General features: G+C 41.7%; 1 protein-coding gene across 9 annotated transcripts in view; it reads right to left on the reverse strand.

Annotated features, from left to right (window-relative positions):
* Window positions 1-2,283: 2,283 nt before the first annotated feature.
* The window catches only part of meox1 (mesenchyme homeobox 1), a 76,650-nt gene continuing 59,807 nt past the window's right edge, over window positions 2,284-19,126 (reverse strand). For 2 of the 9 annotated variants that reach the window (XM_030401342.1, XM_030401343.1), the window contains 4 exons: window positions 16,485-16,559; window positions 11,425-16,310; window positions 6,704-6,876; window positions 2,284-2,963 (listed from right to left, as the gene is read on the reverse strand). In XM_030401342.1, coding sequence (XP_030257202.1) covers window positions 2,841-2,963; window positions 6,704-6,876; window positions 11,425-11,920 — 792 coding nt within the window. In that variant the 5' untranslated portion in view covers window positions 11,921-16,310; window positions 16,485-16,559 and the 3' untranslated portion in view covers window positions 2,284-2,840. The remainder of the gene's footprint in view (window positions 2,964-6,703; window positions 6,877-11,424; window positions 16,311-16,484; window positions 16,560-19,126) is intronic. The other 7 variants (XM_030401348.1, XM_030401346.1, XM_030401345.1 and 4 more) reach the window with 7 other exon arrangements.

The following is a 19,126-nucleotide window of genomic DNA, read 5'->3' on the forward strand; positions in this document are numbered from 1 at the left end:
TTAGCAGACCGCTAATTTACGGAGTTTTATCAACCCCAGAAACGACCGCACGACAACAACACACTGCAGTAAATGGATCCAAATATAAACCGCCACCAAAAAGCCACAAATAATGCTCAGAACAGCACCAAACTTCAGCAACAGTACAAATAGGGTCTCAGCACATAGTCCGGGGCATCTAACCTCCGCTAGCTTAGCTGGATTTCTATTGTGAAGCTAAAAACAGAGTTCAACTCTCCTCCATCAGCTTCCGGGTCGGGGAAGTCCCGACGCGACGATTACCGAGTGCGGTTAGAAATGCTCAATTCCGTTCTTTTCACTGTCCGCTCTCGATAATAACTGTTATAAACTGGCAGGTAAGACACATATGAACTTTGATTGCTTTTCCATGGAGTCATAATCATACATTTTCATCCATGAGCCGCGGAACTCTACTGCACTCGGTAATCGACTCGTCGGGACTTCCCGTCAACAGGAAGCTGCTGCAGAAGAGTGGTAAATTTAGTCAGCTTTTCAGTAGAAATCCAGCTAAGCTAGCGGAGGTTAGATGCCCCGGACTATGTGCTGAGACCCTATTTGTACTATTGCTGAAGTTTGGTGCTGTTCTGAGCATTATTTGTGGCTTTTTGGTGGCGGTTTATATTTGGATCCATTTACTGCAGTGTATTGTTGTCGTGCGGTCGTTTCTGAGGTTGATAAAACTCCGTAAATTAGCGGTCTGCTAACTTGATCTCTGGAGAGGGAGTCTAACACAGTTTCACGGTGTGTTAGACCATGGATTAAATTTACACTGGAATATCCCTTTAAACTTAAACATGTGGACGAGCTTGTATACCAAGGGGTTAAGATAAACAACAAATCTAAAGCACAGCTCTGATGCAGGAAGTCTAATGAACAGTGACTTCTGATGATCTTTCAACTAAGGACAGACAGAATCAGAATGACTCCACCTGTTCTTAAGCCTTCGCCTGAGGGCGTCTTCACACCTTGATTAGCTGGGAGAGGGAAGTTTCCCAAGCTGCTTTCACTCTTTAATTAGGAGCCTGTGTCCACAGCGTGCACACAGGTAATCTGAATCCACCACAATCGATCCAGAGGGACCTTGAAACTCAGCTAAAACAAAAAGATAGGAAGAATTTAACAATGAGACAGACTTGTTTATGCAGCAGAGTCATTTTTGTTCAGTCACCAGCTAATCGCTAAATGTGTCTTTGGGGTCTAATTGAGCTTCTTTTATCAGATAAAGATGCAGACAGTGACGAAAAACAAGGTGGACGACAGCAGCCGGAGTGAACCAAAATATTAAAAGATGTCAAAACAATACGCTTAAAGACGCTAAAACGCTCTTTAGAGGGAAGGCGGGACTGTATGGAGTCAGAAGAGTGACAGTGAATTTAGACGTGAGAAACAAAACCTGAACGACGAAGAAAACATCAACATTGAAACGATTGTATTGGCATTGAAACAAATTACACTGAAAATAAAACATGGATATTAAAAGTCATTTAATTACTTTAGATACATTTTTTAGAATTTTTATGTTTCAGTGACGATGATGAGATTATTTTTTGTTTTGTTTTTTACGTTGTCAGACGAGAGGAGGAGTCTGATGGAAGTTTTGAGGTTTTCCTCTGTGAGTTGATGAGTTTTGACCCCCCATCATTTGATCCACTGCTCATGTAAAATATATTGATTAGTCCAACTTTAATTTTGCCATCTTAAAGTTGTAATTTGTAATGTTATGTTGACTTACAACAACCTCTACAGCTGCTTCAGTCTTGTCCCTTGTCTGGCTCTGGCACAAAAAGATGATGAAGCCATTTTTTGATGACGCCTCAACAGCTACGACTGGCTGTCTTTCCAAACAGGAAACAGCCGTCGATGAGCTCAACAAGCGTACCTGTTTTTAAATCCCTCAAATATAAATAGCCTAGAGACTCAGAGATATGAGTGATGTATCTCTGGAACCACACACAGACACACACACACGATTTATTACCTTTTATGTCAGCCGCCAACATCAAAAGAAAAGTGGGAGCAAACCTCTCCTCAGTTATTTTGTTGTCAAGGGATTGTCACGTCTGACCGAAAGATCCACGCGTGATAAAACCACGAGCCAAGACTTCAGATCGACCAACCGTCCAATCGTAACTCAGGGTGGAAGAAATTATGAAGATATTTTTCCCCGTTTTGCAGCAGATGATTTATTCTATTTGCAGAAACAGGCAACATCTGTGTTTTATCAATAACATTCAACATGTATAAAAAAGAATAGTAAAAAAAAAAAAAAAATGACAGAAAAAAAAACACAATCTAGGAGAAAAAGAAACTGACAAATGAAAAAAACAAACCATCTGATTCGGAGGCACTTATGGCTTGGCAACACGTGTGCAGTCTGAGTTTTCCCAGGTGGTTGTAGTCAAGCGTCAAAGGCCATGATTACAATACTGGAACCAAAGAGGGATGCACTCAAACACAATCACATCAGGCTCTGATATGTCATCGCTGGGCCTCAGAGCTGCTGTCTGGACTCTGTCACTGATCTACAATGACCTGCAAGTATCATCTCTAATATTTAAACACAGTCACTGCAACACGAGGACGACTCTCCGACACGTTATCTATCAATAGTGGATCAAAATGCAGTTCATAATGGACATAAATCGACTATTTACAACAGCAAGGATCTGGAGATGCTCAGTGATTTCTTCCAGGGGGATTTTAAAAAAAAAAGAGTTTGATTCCTGCAGCTTTCCAAGGAAATGGTCGAAGGGTTGCATTGTGCTGCGTTAGCTGGCGTCCAGTCGAGCCCCCGTCTCTCTGCGTCCGACCGCCTCCGTTCATTCAGAGCTGGGCGAGGCGGCCGAGTCAATGTCGTCGTTTTCCAGGTCGTTGGGCGAAGACGACTGCCCTCCCTTCACTCTCTTCCACTTCATCCTCCTGTTCTGGAACCACACTTTCACCTGATGTGGAGACACAAAGGAAACGACACATTAGAATATATGTCAATGCTGAGAGAACAATTAATCGATTCTGATAACGGATCAAAACAAATTCTCTGCTTCCAGCTTCTTGGACGTGAGTATTTTCTGGTTTCTTTCCTTCTCTGTGACGCTAAACTGAATATCTTCGGGTTGTGGGCAAAACAAGACATTTGATGACATCATCCTGACATTGTTCACCATTTTCTGACATTAAAGAAACAACAAATCTATTAAATGATTGACCAAGTTCAAATAACTTGTTGATGTGATATGGAATTGTGTTAAAATATTTAGGCAGTGTCATCAGCATACATGGAGAAAAATATAAAGTGGAATGTAAGCTAGAAATTTAAGGTGAATGAATTGTGAAGTAATCTGTCTTTTTGGGAAGAATAAACACATAAACACGAATGATCCCTGTGTCAAATTTTAACGGGATTAACGAGAGATAAAAATTTGCTGCGCTGGTCGTCAAGGCAACAATCACTCCTGATGGAAATCGATCTGAAGATAATGTTTTAGTTTCACTGACGTTACTTTAAGTTTCCTCGACTCTCCTCTTGGACTCTAACCTGGAGTATACAGTGTCATGCAACAGAAACGAACAAATATACTTTGTTGGAAACATTTGGGGTAATGTAAGTTTTCTGTACACTTTGATGCAGATTACTTGCATATTATCTTTTAAGCAAATATTTCCCAAATCCACTGGTTCTCGCCTCTCAAATATAAATATTTGCTGGTTTTCTCTGAAAGTAAGAACATCTTTGGGTTTAAAGGCAGTTAATTAAGAAAATAATCATCACGTCAATGAATAAATGAGAAATAACTTTTGGTTGCAGCTGAAATAGAAGTTGAAAAAGTATTTATACTAAATAAAACTCAAACAGACTCAGCAGAATATCTCTTTTACCGTGTTTGAACTTGAAACAGGATCGCTGTGGCTTTTCTTTCTGTTTTACAATTTTTTTTACTATTTACAACATGGTCAGCAGAAAAACAGACAAATAATCCCCCACAAATCTCCCAGCACTGTCTAAATTGGCTCGGTTTGCGTTGGCCTTGCATGAAGGAGGGTGGATTGTCAGGTCCTGGCACAGAAAACCTCTGCAAACGCAGGCAGGAGAGTATCGTATAGACAGTCGGGTCAAGAGAGTCAACAATCAGGATGTCAGCCTACACAGGATGTACTCATAGTGTGGAGAGTGCTCATCTGTGTCATTCGCACTGCGCTGGAATGAGAATGATATCATACTTTTACTGTCCGGCCAAGAATAGCAGTGAAAACACACACTTCCTGAGATTCCATAGGATTACAGGGAAAATGAGGCAGGAAGACAAGTGAGGGGGGAAGCAGTTGTTAATGTGATGGACCATAATTCACTCCTCTGAAACACCCAGACAAATAAAAGTTATAGAGGGCTTTATCAGTTGATTATTGATGGAGCAGATAAAGAGATGTTCATGTTTTATGAACAGAGAATGAATCTTATTGTCAACAAATCCCATAAAAAGTATAACCCTCTCTGTTGCTCTTTGTCGAATCGTTCCTTAAGACTTTCATCTTTAACAACGGGTCGTCAATATTTGGTTTATTTAAAAAAAAGGCTTTGTTATTATTTATAACAGCTGGAAGCCAGTGTTACTACAAAAGGAGTGAATAGTATCAAATTTGTCAGGGACTATTCTCAGCTGTGGAGTAAGATACTTGGATACTGTGATTATTAGAAATGTGTTATGTGTTAAATGACTGTTAATTATAAAAATACCCAAGTTGTCATATTTTTTTTTCCTTTTTGCTTCAGGTATCAAGTATCTTTTTCAATACTGGTATTGTGTTGAAGATATATGAGGCTTTAGATCCACAGGTTGTTAGTGTGAATGTTTCCAAAGTATCTAAATGCTAAATCATTGGTGAAATGCAAACAGCGTGAATTCAGACGCTGTGCCTTTAAATGAGCCGTCAGAACATCTGTAAGGTTGTGATGTCACACCTGTACCGCCATCGCCCTCCACACGGCCGTGGTTGCAAAAACACTGAAAGAGCTGATGTGGAAACATGGTGGGCGGAGCCTGCTCAGGCCTGTGAGAGCTGACCAATCAAAAGCAGACAGAGCCTTTTGGAAGCGGGGCTCTAAATTAAAGAACTAACCAGCTTCATATGAGCCCTTTGATATGGGACCTTTTCATAATCGTAACGATTAAACGCCAAGTGTTGAACTAAACTCAAACTGTGAGATGACTGCAGCAGCTCGAGGATCTATTTCTCTATTTCAAGCTAAGAATTTCAGGTCAGTGAAGTTTTGGGTGACCTCTGCACATCCCACAATTCATCCGGGGATTCAGATGAATCTCTTCCCACATTCTGGAGCCTCCTCGTCTCCCAGAGTTTCTCTGCTCGTCGTGACTGATTGAAAGGACGGCAGAACGCCAGAGCATGTAGGATGAGTTGGAGAAGTTGCAGTGGGAGCTCAGAGTGAAGATGGAACCTGGCTCTGTGTGTGTGTGTGTGTGTGTGTGTGTGTGTGTGTGTGTGTGTGCAGCAGAGGTCTGGGAAATAGATTTAGCAGCAGACGGCAGTATGTGTGGTCACTGTGGCACCGTGGCCTCATTAGGAGGAGCTGGGACACTGGGCCTGACAGGCAGACTGGGGTCTAATCCAGCAGCATCCACACATGTTCGGCCCATTTCATCAAGTCTGGAGCCGCCGCCCACTCATTAAAGCTGCACGACATTCTGCCGCAACCACAGGATGACGAGTATTCAGCGGGGGGAGAAGTACTCAGATCCTTTACTCACGTCAAAGTACAAATAGCATCATCTAAAAATACTCTATTACAAGTAATACCTCCACTACATTTTGGACACTTTTTACTCCACTACATTCATTTGATAGCTTTAGTTACTAGTTAACGCTGCATCAGAACAATAGGTGCTCATTTTTAAAGTCATCTTTTTTATCAGCAGCTGGATTAAAAACAAAAAAAAACCAAAACAAAGATTGGGATAATCATCATCAATGACTCATAGTATACAGCAGTAACCAGGTACATTTACTCGAGTACTTTTCCACAGCTATATTTACCTTACCTTGTAACTTGTAACTGGGAGAATAATTTTAACGTAGAAAAACAACAACATTTTCCTCGGAAATGTAATGTAAATGTAAGTATCACGTAGAATAAAATGGAAATACTAGATTGAGGAACTTTACTTAGTTACATTCCACCACAGGAAGTATTGTGGAAAAAATAAAAAGCTATTAATCTGAATTTAAATGCATATTATTGTTATTATTATATAGTAGAACGAGAGATATTTAAAATATCGTACACATTGATTAACGTGTTTGAAGATTTATTTGTTTTATTTATTTTCTCAGATTTTCTATTTAATGCACCTGGAGATGAAACCAGTCGAGTTATTTGAGAATTTTGCCACTAGAAAAATCTGACGGTGGGAAACGAGTAACATCGTAGTCAGACGATCGTTCTGCTCTCTTTCCATATGTTTGAGTTTTTATGACATTAATGTGTCTAACAGACTTTTTTTTAGAGGTGATTTTTTTGGGATCAGAGATTTGTTTTCACCTTTAAATCTACAGAAATAAGAATAAAAACCTTTTTGATAGTTAAGACATTCGATTCATAAATAAAAGGGGAGTTAATCTGGAGGGATGGATTAGGTAGGTTATAGGTGAGGGGGAAAGGCCGGCGTACCTGTCTCTCTGTGAGGTCCAGATTGACGGCGATCTCGTAGCGGCGGAGCCTGGTCAGGTAGTTGTGGTGGGTGAACTCAGCCTCCAGCTCTCTCAGCTGCTCCTTGGTGAACGCTGTGCGCTCTTTCCGGGCCTTGCAGCTGGAGTCCACCTTAAAATTGGACTCCTGGATATCTGAAGGGAAGCAGAACGTTTGTTTTGTGAAGTTTGAGGTGTTGTAGATATGACAGGAGATATTCTTTCAACACGACAGGTCTTAATTGGTGATTCGAGCACCCAGAGCTGATCTGATTTGAATTAGCTCTGCGCTCGTTTGCTGACCAGCCTCTCGTCGACTGTTAACCAGACCTGAAGGACCTTTCCGACCAACAAACCACAACTCCAAAGACCCTTAAGTGGGAGGCCCCTCATATAGTAAACACTTAAACCAGCGCTTTAAAAAGAGACCACCCTGACCTGAGCTTATGAGTCCACCTGCAGCGTCCGCGCGCACAGAAATTCACGTACATTTCTGTGTTTGCCTTCTTGCTTTCTGCCACACTGAAGTCGTGCATTTTGAACATTTTATTCTTGGTTTTGAGTGTGAGAGCACATCGGAGCAGGGCAGGGGGCCACCAGACCGGCCACAGAGGGACTGAGTTAGGGGAGGAATGCAGCGGAACATCGTTAAAGCCTCTAACAAAAGAACAAAGGTGCGGATGTGTCCAGGTCTACGTGGGTGAGTGTGTGTCAGGAGATTTCCCTCCGGAGCACTCGCATTAACTCATCTCTACATGACAGCAAATTGCGTCAAGGAAAAGCCCGAGATATCTCTATGAATGCGGCGGGGTCGGGTATTATCCGAAGCCCTCAGAAGAGTTTTGCCGTTTTACTGCTCAGATTTATGGCGCTCTTTGCCTTCAATATCCTCGGAAATAGCAGAATTACAAACCTCATTTACCACAATGAATAAAAATGAAAGCTAGTTGATCTAACTCTCAGTAAAAACCTCTCTTGCGTATTAAAAAGGGGAGACGTCGGGTTATAATTGTGCATTGGTAGCGACACCGGCAGCTGATGTAATCTTTAGAAAATGGTTCTAATTTGTCAAAGTGAGAAGTTCTGCTCGGCGCTTGCCAGAGCAGCGGGCCAACATGTGGAATGGTCTGCAGTACCTGGACCAGATGTGACTGGGCAGACCAGGACGTATGTATGAGTGTGTGTGTGTCTATGTGTCGCGCCAAAAAAGAAACGAAAAAAAAAAAAACAACCCTGTCGTATTGTTGTCTAAGTGTCATTAATGACGCGCTGACCCAGAGTGTGCCGGCGCTGCTCGGCCTCGTCAGGTCTGGTCTGGAGCTGTGTGGAGCAGGTTTGGTTGGACTGAACACCTGGCGGGACTCATACTGGTTCCCACTAAACAGGCCCCCAATAAATATCCAGCACAGCCTGAGACCGTAAACTTGCAGGGAGAAGGCTTCTGCACCCAGCAGGGTTTCTAACACAAACAACATTTGGTGCCCTTTTTTTTTTTTTTTTTTTTTGGGGTTGCACGGTGCAAAAAAAGTTTACACGAGTTTGTCTTCATCAGGACGGAATTAAAGCTGCCGTTAATAAATGATTGTTTTAAGGGGAAACCGCACGTGTGATTCGTCGCAGATTATGTGTGAAAGTGAGATTTTACAATGAGCGAGGATGTTTTTATACTTCGGTGTGTTTTGGGTTGACGGTGCAGAAGATTTGTCTTCATCAAGTCTGAATTAAAGAAAGCAGAAAGCGAATTACTGCACGTTGTGTGATGGATGTCAGAATTTCACAGCGAGTGAGGATGTTTTATATTTAAAGTAAACCTTAATATTAATCATTCGTAAGCTGTAATAAATGAGGCAGATGGTTTTTCCTCAGCAGGACTGAATTAAAGCTGCTGTAAAAAGACTGATTGTTTTAAGGGAGCTGAAAATAACACGTGTGAGTCAGTAAGTACGTTTAAAACTTTATTTAAACCTCATTATTTAGCATATGTGAGAAATAATCAATTAATAAATGGTGTGTGGCACATTATAATGCATTTGTGAGCTGATATAAGGTTTCATTTAAGTTATGTGTTTAATCCTGAGGCATTAAACATTATTTGAGTATTTCCATTTTCTGTTACTTTATACTTCAGACATTTTAGAGGCAGATATTGTACTTTTACTCCTATATAAATTTAACTTCAGTAACTAGTTGTTTCTAGATTGCTGTTGTGTTTTTTGTTGTTTTTTTAATATATAAATTTGTTTTAATCTGAAAAAAAATGTCCATCAGTATATTAGCATTCAGTATAGTTATACATGTAAAATGTTACTTTTACTTGCATACATTTAATACTTTACTTTTAGACTTTTACTTACTATATATGGTGACTGTTACCTTGAGTAATATTCTAACTACATATCTTTACTTTTACTCAGGTATGACTTTTGAGTTATTTTTTCAACACTGCATGCTGTAATATGAGATATTTATTATTATTCACAAAAGCAGTTAAAGTTAGGGGACCAATAAATAAATAAATAATTATAAATACATTCCATAACATGCAGCAAAATCAGCAGATTTTTTAATAGTCCTCATTTTAAATATTTGATATTTTATTAGTTTATTATAAAGTCTTTATATTTTGCTACTAAAAGTGTTTTATTTGATAATAAATCTGAACTTTTATTCATTTGTTTTTGTCACTAATTTACGTGAAACTACAGATTATTCTATTTAATAACAACAATAACGCCTCTAGAAGCTTGTTCTGTATGCTGGACAGAATTACTGGTCAAACTTTGGATTAAAGTCGATATCAGACACCAGTTTGAGTTCATGGTCTTGGAGTCGTCGCCACATTTCCATATCTGTAAAAACAGACTGCACAGCAGCTCGGTGCCCTCAGGACATTTTCCTAATATATGCTCCTCCACCACCAGCGAGTCGACGCAGGACTGAAGACTGAACGTCTCTCCTCTGAAACCGAGAGCTGATGTAGTGGTCAGACATGTTGCATGCGCTCAGTGGGAGATTGTGTTACGGCTTAACGACAGGAAAATGTCAATGGATAAGAATGTAAAAAGTGGGCTCGCAGGCAGAGTGAGTTTACCAGACGTGGTCTGGCATGTTTTCAGAGTAGTGAGTGGAGGTTACAATAAGGTAAGAAGGAGAGGGGGAGGAGCGGGGGTCCGTACGCCCCCACCATCCTCTGCAGATGTCGGTCGTGTAGTTTTTCCAAATAATTATTCATGCTTCTAATAATCAGACATGGCTGATTAGGTCTGACGAAGGAGATAACGAGACTGAAGCACTTAAAGTCCCATGACAATATCAGAGGTGTCACTGTGAGTAACTAAGTAGATTAACATTAACATTGAGATTTGTTTTCTTTCTGCAATCAAACCTCATTAAAAAGAAAAAAATATAAAAAAAAACTTTCACAGTTTTCTTCTGAGGCTTCCAAATTTTCCAAAAGTAGAAAAACATCCCGTATTTATTATAAACTTTTCTGAATTCTTTGCAGTCTCGTTTCATAAATCATCCTCTGTGTGATGGAAACAGAGTAAACAGGCCGAGCAGGTTCCCACAGATGAAACGTGAATGTTCCAGATGTGCTGGACGCGGTTTTGTTTTCAGTCTGTCGGGGTGAAATTCTGCACATTAAAACTTTTACACCTTTAGATTCAGTTTAAAAATAAACACTTCCGTCAGCCTGTTGCTCCGGCTGTTAGCGTCAACTTTAAGGTATTAGTTGGTCACAGATATCAGTTACTTCTCTTGCTTCCTATTAGCAAAGTGTGAAATATGACGCGGGGGGGATGAATTGCACTATAATCCAAAAGCTTACAGCTCTGAGGATATTTAAGGACATTGCCGGGAGTATTTTTATAATATTTCGGCTCGCTTCTATTTGACAAAGTGGCTGAGAAACTAAAAAATAACTGTACTTGACCCCTTTTTTCTCTTTAGGAGTTTTAACTAAAAAAGTTAAAACATTTAAAATAATTTGCTGATTTACAAAAGAACTTCAAACTTAATTCACTTTTGAGACTCACACATTTATATTAAGTAAAACCAAATACACTCTGAAGCACCTGTGATGCCTTAAATCACTTTTCCCCTTAATGTGCTCACGCTGTTATAAAACAATAGTCCATTTCCAACGGATACGGGAGCGCAATCAAATGTTCACGCGTCCCCGTTAATCATTTCAGCCTTTTTGAGGCCCTGGAACAATCAGAGGATGCAACTGCTACTTACAGCGTGTGTCCTGAACACAAAAGTCTTCTCACCTACTCACCTTTCGCATAGCGATGTGGTGAGAGCGCAGCTTTAAGATGAATTCAGTGAGGAAATAGAGAATTTGTGTCAACAGGGCTCTGAACTGTAAACGGAGGAACAATGGTATTTTTTTTTTTTTACACCTGTGTGCAGATGTTTGGCGACTCGAACCATGTGGTTAGAATCAATTTCACATTTTGATTCTTTGCCAGATCAAGAGTGCTGCTTCCCCTGGCACGTTTCCATGTTTCCTCCTCATCTTTTCTTTATTTCATATACACCAGTGTACAGTAGAAATAGAGGAATGTCCACTATCATTTTTTAATGCTCCCAAATGTGCATTTTATCAGTGTGTCTTTCCTTTTCTAAGCCTCCTCGGTGAGTTTCTGGATGCAATATTTTACACACCCCAGCTGACTCCCATCCATCCCACTGACTCACCTGTGACATCCCTCTTCCTCTTATTGGAGCTCTTCTTGTCCGAGTCGGCCGACGCCACGCTCTGCGGTGAGTACTCTCCCTCCAGACACCCGGGCACGGCGCCTGGCAGCCTGTCTCCACCTACACTGTCCAGCTCAGGCCCTCCACCTCCACCGCCGCCCACTACTACAGGGGCGACGACGGGCGGGCAGGCCTCGGGCGCCCTCAGCCGCGTCTCGCAGGGGTTGAACTGCCAGTCGGTTCTCTGGTAGCCCCCCTGGCTCTCTTGGTACGGTCTGTCGTCGCGGGGGTAGGCGGCGTGAGGCGCGGTCGGCACCAGGCAGGAGCTGGTGAAGTCTGTGTAGGCCAGGAACTCGGGCTTCTGGTGGAGGGAGAAAGGGGCCTGCTGGTACTGCAGGTTGGGTCCAGGCACCCCTGAGTGAGGGTTCCTCATGCAGCCCCAGATCGGGCTGCTGGAGTGGGCGCTCCGCATACAGCTGCTGGCTGGCTGATCCATAATGCAGGAACACTTCACACAATCTTGCCTAGCGTCTTATTACGAGTCTGCAGAGGAGTCGAAACCTCCACCTCAAGAAAAGCGGTTCAAGTCTGAATGTGTGTCTTGAGAAAAATCCACTAAACGCTCATCGTGGTCTCACTGCATCCACCTTCTGTCAGAGGCTGTTGACTCTTCCACAGCCCAGAGCGCGTGAGGATAGACGCCTTCCTGTGACAGCGTGCTTCCCCGTCTCTCTGGGAGCGTGCGTGACGTCCTTCGGAGCCTCTGGTCCTGACACGCTCTCACACACTTTCCCCCTCTCGTCCTGCTCTCACACACCCTCTTCTCCCCGGCTGATCTGACTGGCTTGTGGCTCGGCGGGAGAGCTGCGTCCGCAACTGCATGACTCCCCTCCTCGGGCTGGCTGTTTTCACAACTCTTCTAAGGCATTCTTGACAAGTGAGCCCTCCTCCTTTTTTAAATGTATAGGTGGGAAAGAGTGGCAAGTTTATGGAGTGTAACGTGAGATTGCAGAGGAGGAGCCCTGCCGGCCACATGTTGGTAGTACCCTCCAACCAACCCTGCCTCATCAACTATTAATCACGGGGGAAATTTTATATGCACATCTAATGGGCTTTCCAGACGCGGGGCTTTTTTTAAAGGGACATTGTCTGTAAAATATAAAGCGAGCACCCACCCACATGAGAGCCGGGGGGACCCGGACTTATTTCAGCTCCTTAGCGCTTTCTGACACCCAATTTAGTTCCTTTTTTGACACCCTTTAGTGGAAAGTTAACCCGAACCATTTCCCTCTGCACCCCTGATCCCCGCCTGTCCTCTCCAATCCGAAAAGTCCTTTTTTCTCCCTCTGTTTTTACGACTCTGTGTGTGTTAGTGTGTGTGTGTGTGGACATTAATGCTACACACCCAAATCCACCTGGCTGGACTTTTTCTTTGAGGTGATAGGAGGACTGGATTTGATATAGGCTGTGCAGGCTCTCACACCTCTTGAGGTTTTCTCACTTTAGTGAAACACAATATGAAATTTCAGAGCCATATTTCAAAAAACACGAGCTGATATTTTCTCTGAGCAAACACTGCGACGGAGCGGTTGTGTGTGGGGTTTTTTTTTTTTGTATGTGCACACTGGAAAAAATGCCAATGAATACAAGGTGTTTCTCGCTTGTAAAAAGGTTTTAAAATATCTGCCAATGGAACAAGTGAAAACTGTCCGTAAACAAGTCCTGTTTATTTAGTAATGAGATGGCTTCGACTAGAAATCAGACAAATATTTTGTTTCAGATTTCTTCTTTCTTGCAGCAGCGACTGTAAGTTTAACCGCGTTTGGATCGACAGAGATGTAATTATTTAATTTTCTGATCACTGATCTTTAATCTCTGCAGGCTGCTCGCTCACGATAGAAGCCACTTCCTCCATGAAGTAATGTCTCTAATACCATTAAGACCTTTTTGGCTAAACCCAAATAAATTGGCCTCAATCTCAGCGTATCCGTTACCCAATAAACCCACTGAACCACACTTTACAGAAATGCAGTTTTTCTTCATACTGCTCATATTTGTGAGCTGAGGTTTGTGTCCTCACTTTGCTCCTGACCGCTCAGACGGGAGGGGAGCGGCGGCGGATCACACCTCCATGGAAGGAAAAGAGAAGAAGGCAAGATTTAGAGATAGAGAGGAGGGAATATGACATTTACAAATAAAATGTTGTTTTGTAATTTCAGGTGAGAATTTTAAAAGCCAGAAAGAAAGAGAGAGCCTCTGGATGCTATAATGTAAACTGTGTGGACAAAAGAAAGAGACACATAAGTAAAAGGGATCCGTCCACTGCAGTGAAGGGGAATGAAAGAAAGAAAATAACAAATGACATAAAGAGAAGAATCAGATTAAGTGAAAGCCAACATAAATAGGGGTGGACAAAAGGAAAGACAGAAAGTCAGATAGAGTAAGAGAGACAGAAAAAAGGAGAGTGTTTGAGGTCACACACACCAAACCCCCTTTCCATTTACCCAGCAAATTGTTGAGCCATGAAGCATCCCTCGCTTTTACTGGCAGTCTGAGCCCGGGCCGCACCGCAGGGAGCAGAGGTTACACTACATTTGTGGTCAGAGCAGGGGCCATCTGTGTGTCAGTGTAAATTAGAGAGTGTGTGTGTGCTGTGAAAATATAGTGAGAGTGTGTGTGTGTGTGTGTGTGTGTGTGTGTGTGTGTGTCTCACAGATGAAGATGAAGGGTGTTTGTGCGTTTTTTTGGTGGATGTGAAAGAAAATCCAGAGGAAGGTTTCAGTTGGTATTAAGAGACAAAGTAATCCACGGACCTTGGATATATTCGGCTCTCGAGTCGGGCTGACGTCGTTGGCAGGATAATCGCTAACACACTAGCCAGTCATGAGCATGCTGGTGCTCATCTTAATATCTCTCTGACCGACCAGGGCCAGATCAAATGTATAGATTACGCTAGCTGAGCTGGACGTTTACAGATGCTTCCTACTAACTTACAATAAGGTGAAACTGCTGAAATACTTTTTCCTTACATGTATATTAAGATAAGTGAATATATAACCAGTAAAATAAAGTGTTAAATCAAAGATGTGTTTTTAGATTTTAGACATGATCTAATGCAGGCAGTTGATGACGCCCTCTAGTGGCGAGGAGGCCATCTGCATGTGCCTCGAATACCTGCGCCCAGATCCGGCCCGATCTTTACATTTCTTTTCTTAGGATATTACATTTCACTCAATAAAGAGATTTATTGAAGATGGGAAAAGTTCTCGGAGCTACAGGCGATCTAACAGAAAAGGTAGCAGACTAGCCTGGTCGCTAACAACAAAATGCACTAAAAATACACTGTTTCCTCTTGTTTTAGTGAAAAGCTGTTAACTACCACAGTGCCCAGGTCTGTTACGAAATGACTGAACCTGAAATCAAAACAAAGCTATATGTTTGTGACCTGTTTTTAAAGAATTGTTTTCTCACTCATAACAAATGACTTTGGGGGAATTTGGATTCCTCATGGGATTTGTTGAAAATCAGGAAATGACACTATAACGGTGTTTCTTTACTGTCTTTTTTAAAGACGATGAAACCAGATCTTTCACAGTTTGCTGCTGAATATTTCACACAGTAGTAACGCGTGTGTAGGTGTGTGTGTGTGTGTGTGTGTGTGTGTGCGTTTGAGTGAGTGTTTCTGCAGCTGTATTTCTAAGCGAGTGAGAGCGTTTGTTTGAGAAACTCTGGGAGTATGTGGACTCGCGCTCAGTCATACACACCACAGATTGCAGATAAATGAGCTGGACATGAGTCACATCTCCCCTCACCCTGCCGACAACCTGTTTCTGTCAGTCTACCGCTGCCTCTGTGTGTGTGTGTGTGGTGTGTGTGTGTGTGTGTGTGTGTAAATGTATGTGTGGGAAGAAGAAGAAGGAGGAGAAAGTCAGAGTGTAAAATAAATAAAAAGAGTCAGAGAGTTTTGTTTGCACATATATGTACATTTGGAAAATGTTGCTGTGTTGCCTTATTCTCGTAATTCTAAGTCTGCATTTCTGCATGAATGTGTGTGTGTGTGTGTGTGTGTGTGCTTTCATCTGATCCATCTTCGTGTCACCGGCAGGATTAGGGTCCTCCATCAGTCTCCCGTGTCTGACAGCATGACCCCCCGTGACCCCACGTTCACCTGGACTGTGGGAGCCTCTTATCTCTGCTACTGTCCCTGGAGGAGGAGGGGTGGGAAAAAGACAGAAAAGAAGAAGAGGGTTACTTAATTAAACGCAACATAATAAGACAACGTTCATATTAAAGATTTGGTGAAATCCTCTGCAGTCTCGTGCGATATCACCCAGTCATTGTGTGACATCAGCATCATGGTCGACTGAGCTCGTGTCTGCCGCCCAGCTGACAGACTGACAGGAGCCAATAAACAAACTACTGGTTTCTCTCACTCCTGCAGGCCACATTAGACTGACTGCATCATGTTTTATGAGCTCATCGTAGGCTTGGCATCTGAAAAAGCTTATTCTGAAAAAAGCAAACTGTGCATTAGAACCACGGGATGTATTATTAGAAAATGCAAAACTATCATGTACAACTCCTAGAATGAAATGTGTAATGTTTGAGGAGTCGCTGGAAGTGGTTATCGTGCCTAAACTGTCTCAGTAACAGTTTATAGTGCGTAATGGACGGTATAAACAGCCGCAGGCACTGAGGGATGTTGGTGAAATGGATGGTGTGCTTTTTATTCTGCAGGTTGCCAACAGTATTACCTACAGTCATTAGCCGCGTTGGCTCGGTGACGGTCTGACAAATGGACTGGATTTTGAGGTTTGCGAAAGCCAAAAAGAGAGAAGGATGCTGCCAGAGCGTCTGACTGTGAAAACGTCTCAAATAAAAGGCCCCTGCGAGAAAAAAGAGGCATTTCTTCTTTTTACTATTTTGGCCACATCAAATGTTCGTACTTGGTAGCAGTGCAACACATATTATCACCTTATAAAGTTGATGTGGTGAATGTGTTAACAAACAGCAGACACAGAGCAACATTAGCATTTATTTGAGGTCTCGTCTCGGGCTACCTGGCAAATCTGAGTCCAGTGTTTATCTTTCTTTTTCAGCTCAGCTCAGTCTCCACCCGCTCCTGAGGGAAATATCTGAAAGAGAAGAAACAAAAACAGGCGTTTTACGAGGGAATGAGATCTGGAAATGTGAATCTTTGTGATAGAAACAAGCTGAAACAGATGATCGGTCACGTGAGTTCACATCCATTGTTTCACATCAGAAAACAATGGAAAAGGTGCCAAAGTAAAAGCTTTTTGTTGTGAAGTTTAAACACCAAACTGTGCATAAAATTACATGATGGAAACTTGGCTACAGTTAAGAGGCTTGTAGGTCCAAAACAAAGAGATAAAAGATGCTTAATAGCTCAGAGAGTTCATCACTGTGACCACTTTGTGTACTTTAACTCAACAATGACACAATGTTCGCTTAACCAAAACCCCATAAAAATAACTGTAATTCTAGCTGATGACTGGCCTCTGAGTTTGATCTAAATTCATGAATATTTCAACAATTTCACGTACAAGGTGAAATTCTCATATTTGATCTCTGTTTAAGGAATTTATATTGATGCTACTAATGTACACAGAAGTAATGAAGAGCAGGTGATGCAGATGACTGAACGGCTGTGTTCAATCATCTTTGCTACGACTACCTCCCTCTAAAAATTACACTGTCAATCTTTAACCTTCACCCACATTTACTTTTTGTATAATGCATGTTTTTGTACATTCAACTACATCTTTGTCTCGTATTTGGTTTGTTTTTATTTGTTGTAATTTCTTGAGTTCGATGCAACGTTTCAATATATGTACGTGTGTTAATGTGACAAATTAAGCCTGATACAACCTGCGTGTAATATGTGTTGACTCTAATCTTGCCTTTAAAAAAACTAAAACTAGCATTGATCATATATTGAAACTACTTTTAGAGTCACAGCATGATTTGAACAGCATCTCCAAGTTTTCCATCCATTTGGGCTCAATGGGTTCAGGGAGCTTTTGACACTCGGGTGGATTTTCCCAACTGAAAAACCCTGAAAAGTCTATAAAAGGATATATTCACATACATATATGTGCAGTTGACAGTTTCTTTAGACACAAATAATACAAAGCCAACACTCTGTGATCATTCTGGAGGATTTAGTTTGTGATGCTGTTGAGCCTTGTGTTATTTAGCCTGCATGCATTGATATAAACAGGCAGTACTGTGAATTCCAGCAGGACTAACTGGACCCACATCAGGACGACTCTTTAATAAACAACCCTCGGAGTTCATTACATTACATCACCACACAGACATCACGTTGAGCACACCAGCGAATGAAATCTGTATTAATCAATTAGCGAACACTTGCAAATAATGAGCAGTAACAGTATATGTGCCCACGGCTCAGTTTGGGTAATGTCTGGCTACAGTAACACATCTCTCAGCATTTTCTACTAATGGTTGTGTTTGCAAAGACTTGGCTTCAGATATAAATATAAAATGTCTGCATGTCTGAACCATCCATCATACGAGCTGTTTCTGTTCCAATATTATACCCAAAACTGAGAATAATCTCCAAAATATCTGCTGATTGTTCTTCAAAAATCCTATTGTCTGAGAGTATAATACGTGTGTGTGTGTGTGTGAGGTTGTGTGTGTGTGTGGTTGTGTGAGTTGAGGGGGGAACGACCACAGGTGCTAATAATCACATATGATCACATATGATTGGAATCAGGTGTTGGCAACAGTTTCTTGCTATTGTGAGGGAATATTATAGCTCTCTCAGGCTTCGACCTCTCATCATCTCGCATTGTGAAGTTGTTTACCAGTTTTCCACAGTCCGATTTTTTTTACAGGCTGAAACCAGTTTATACTGAAATGTATCTGTCTGAAATTACAGACTTTGGATCATTCTTAAAGTAAACTCCGGCAACAAAAAAAAAAAGCACGGAGGTCTGAGAAAGTTGGTCAATTAAAATGACATTTTGATGAAACAGTGGGGCTTTGAGATTAATGTCTAATGCAGATATTCTTTAATAACGGACTTTTTGGCCACTTGGATGAAGCAGAAACAAGCTGGACAAGTTTTATATATTAGGCTAATTTTATCAACACTGCATACGCACACGGACGGAGCATTTTGTCTGTATTCTGCATTAATTTCGTCTGTATTTCTGCACGTTTTCTGCAAAAGCCTTCAGTCACAGACCAACGGAGCAGCACTTATGCAAGTTGGTGAGAAGTTTCAAACATCTGTATGATGTTTCTTTGCCCGGGCACAGAGACAAACAGTTAGAGAACAGGGGGGGAGATTATAAGAACTAAATGTGAGTTGGACGGTGGTGAGGTCGATTTGACTCTGACTCTCTGGTGGTTGTATTGCTAAACATCCAATGAAAGGATGCATTGAAGCACGCTGGCAGTGACGGTTAGATTTTTTGAAACAGACGTATTTATTTTCATATGTAAAGGGAGCATGAATGAGCCTTTAGCAATTTGTTGCACCTGATGAATCAAGTCCGATACTCACCCTTCTTTCAGTCATAGTCATGACGTGTACAGTGGGTTTATCAAAGCTGTTTGCATGAACAAGCCTGTGAGAGCGATTACAGCGAACCAAAAGAGTTAGGAAGTAGGGTGTAGAATCAAAACAACGAGCTCAAAGACACTAAAA

The sequence above is a fragment of the Sparus aurata genome, chromosome 20 (genome assembly GCF_900880675.1).
Source record: "Sparus aurata chromosome 20, fSpaAur1.1, whole genome shotgun sequence".
NCBI classification, from domain to species: domain Eukaryota; kingdom Metazoa; phylum Chordata; class Actinopteri; order Spariformes; family Sparidae; genus Sparus; species Sparus aurata.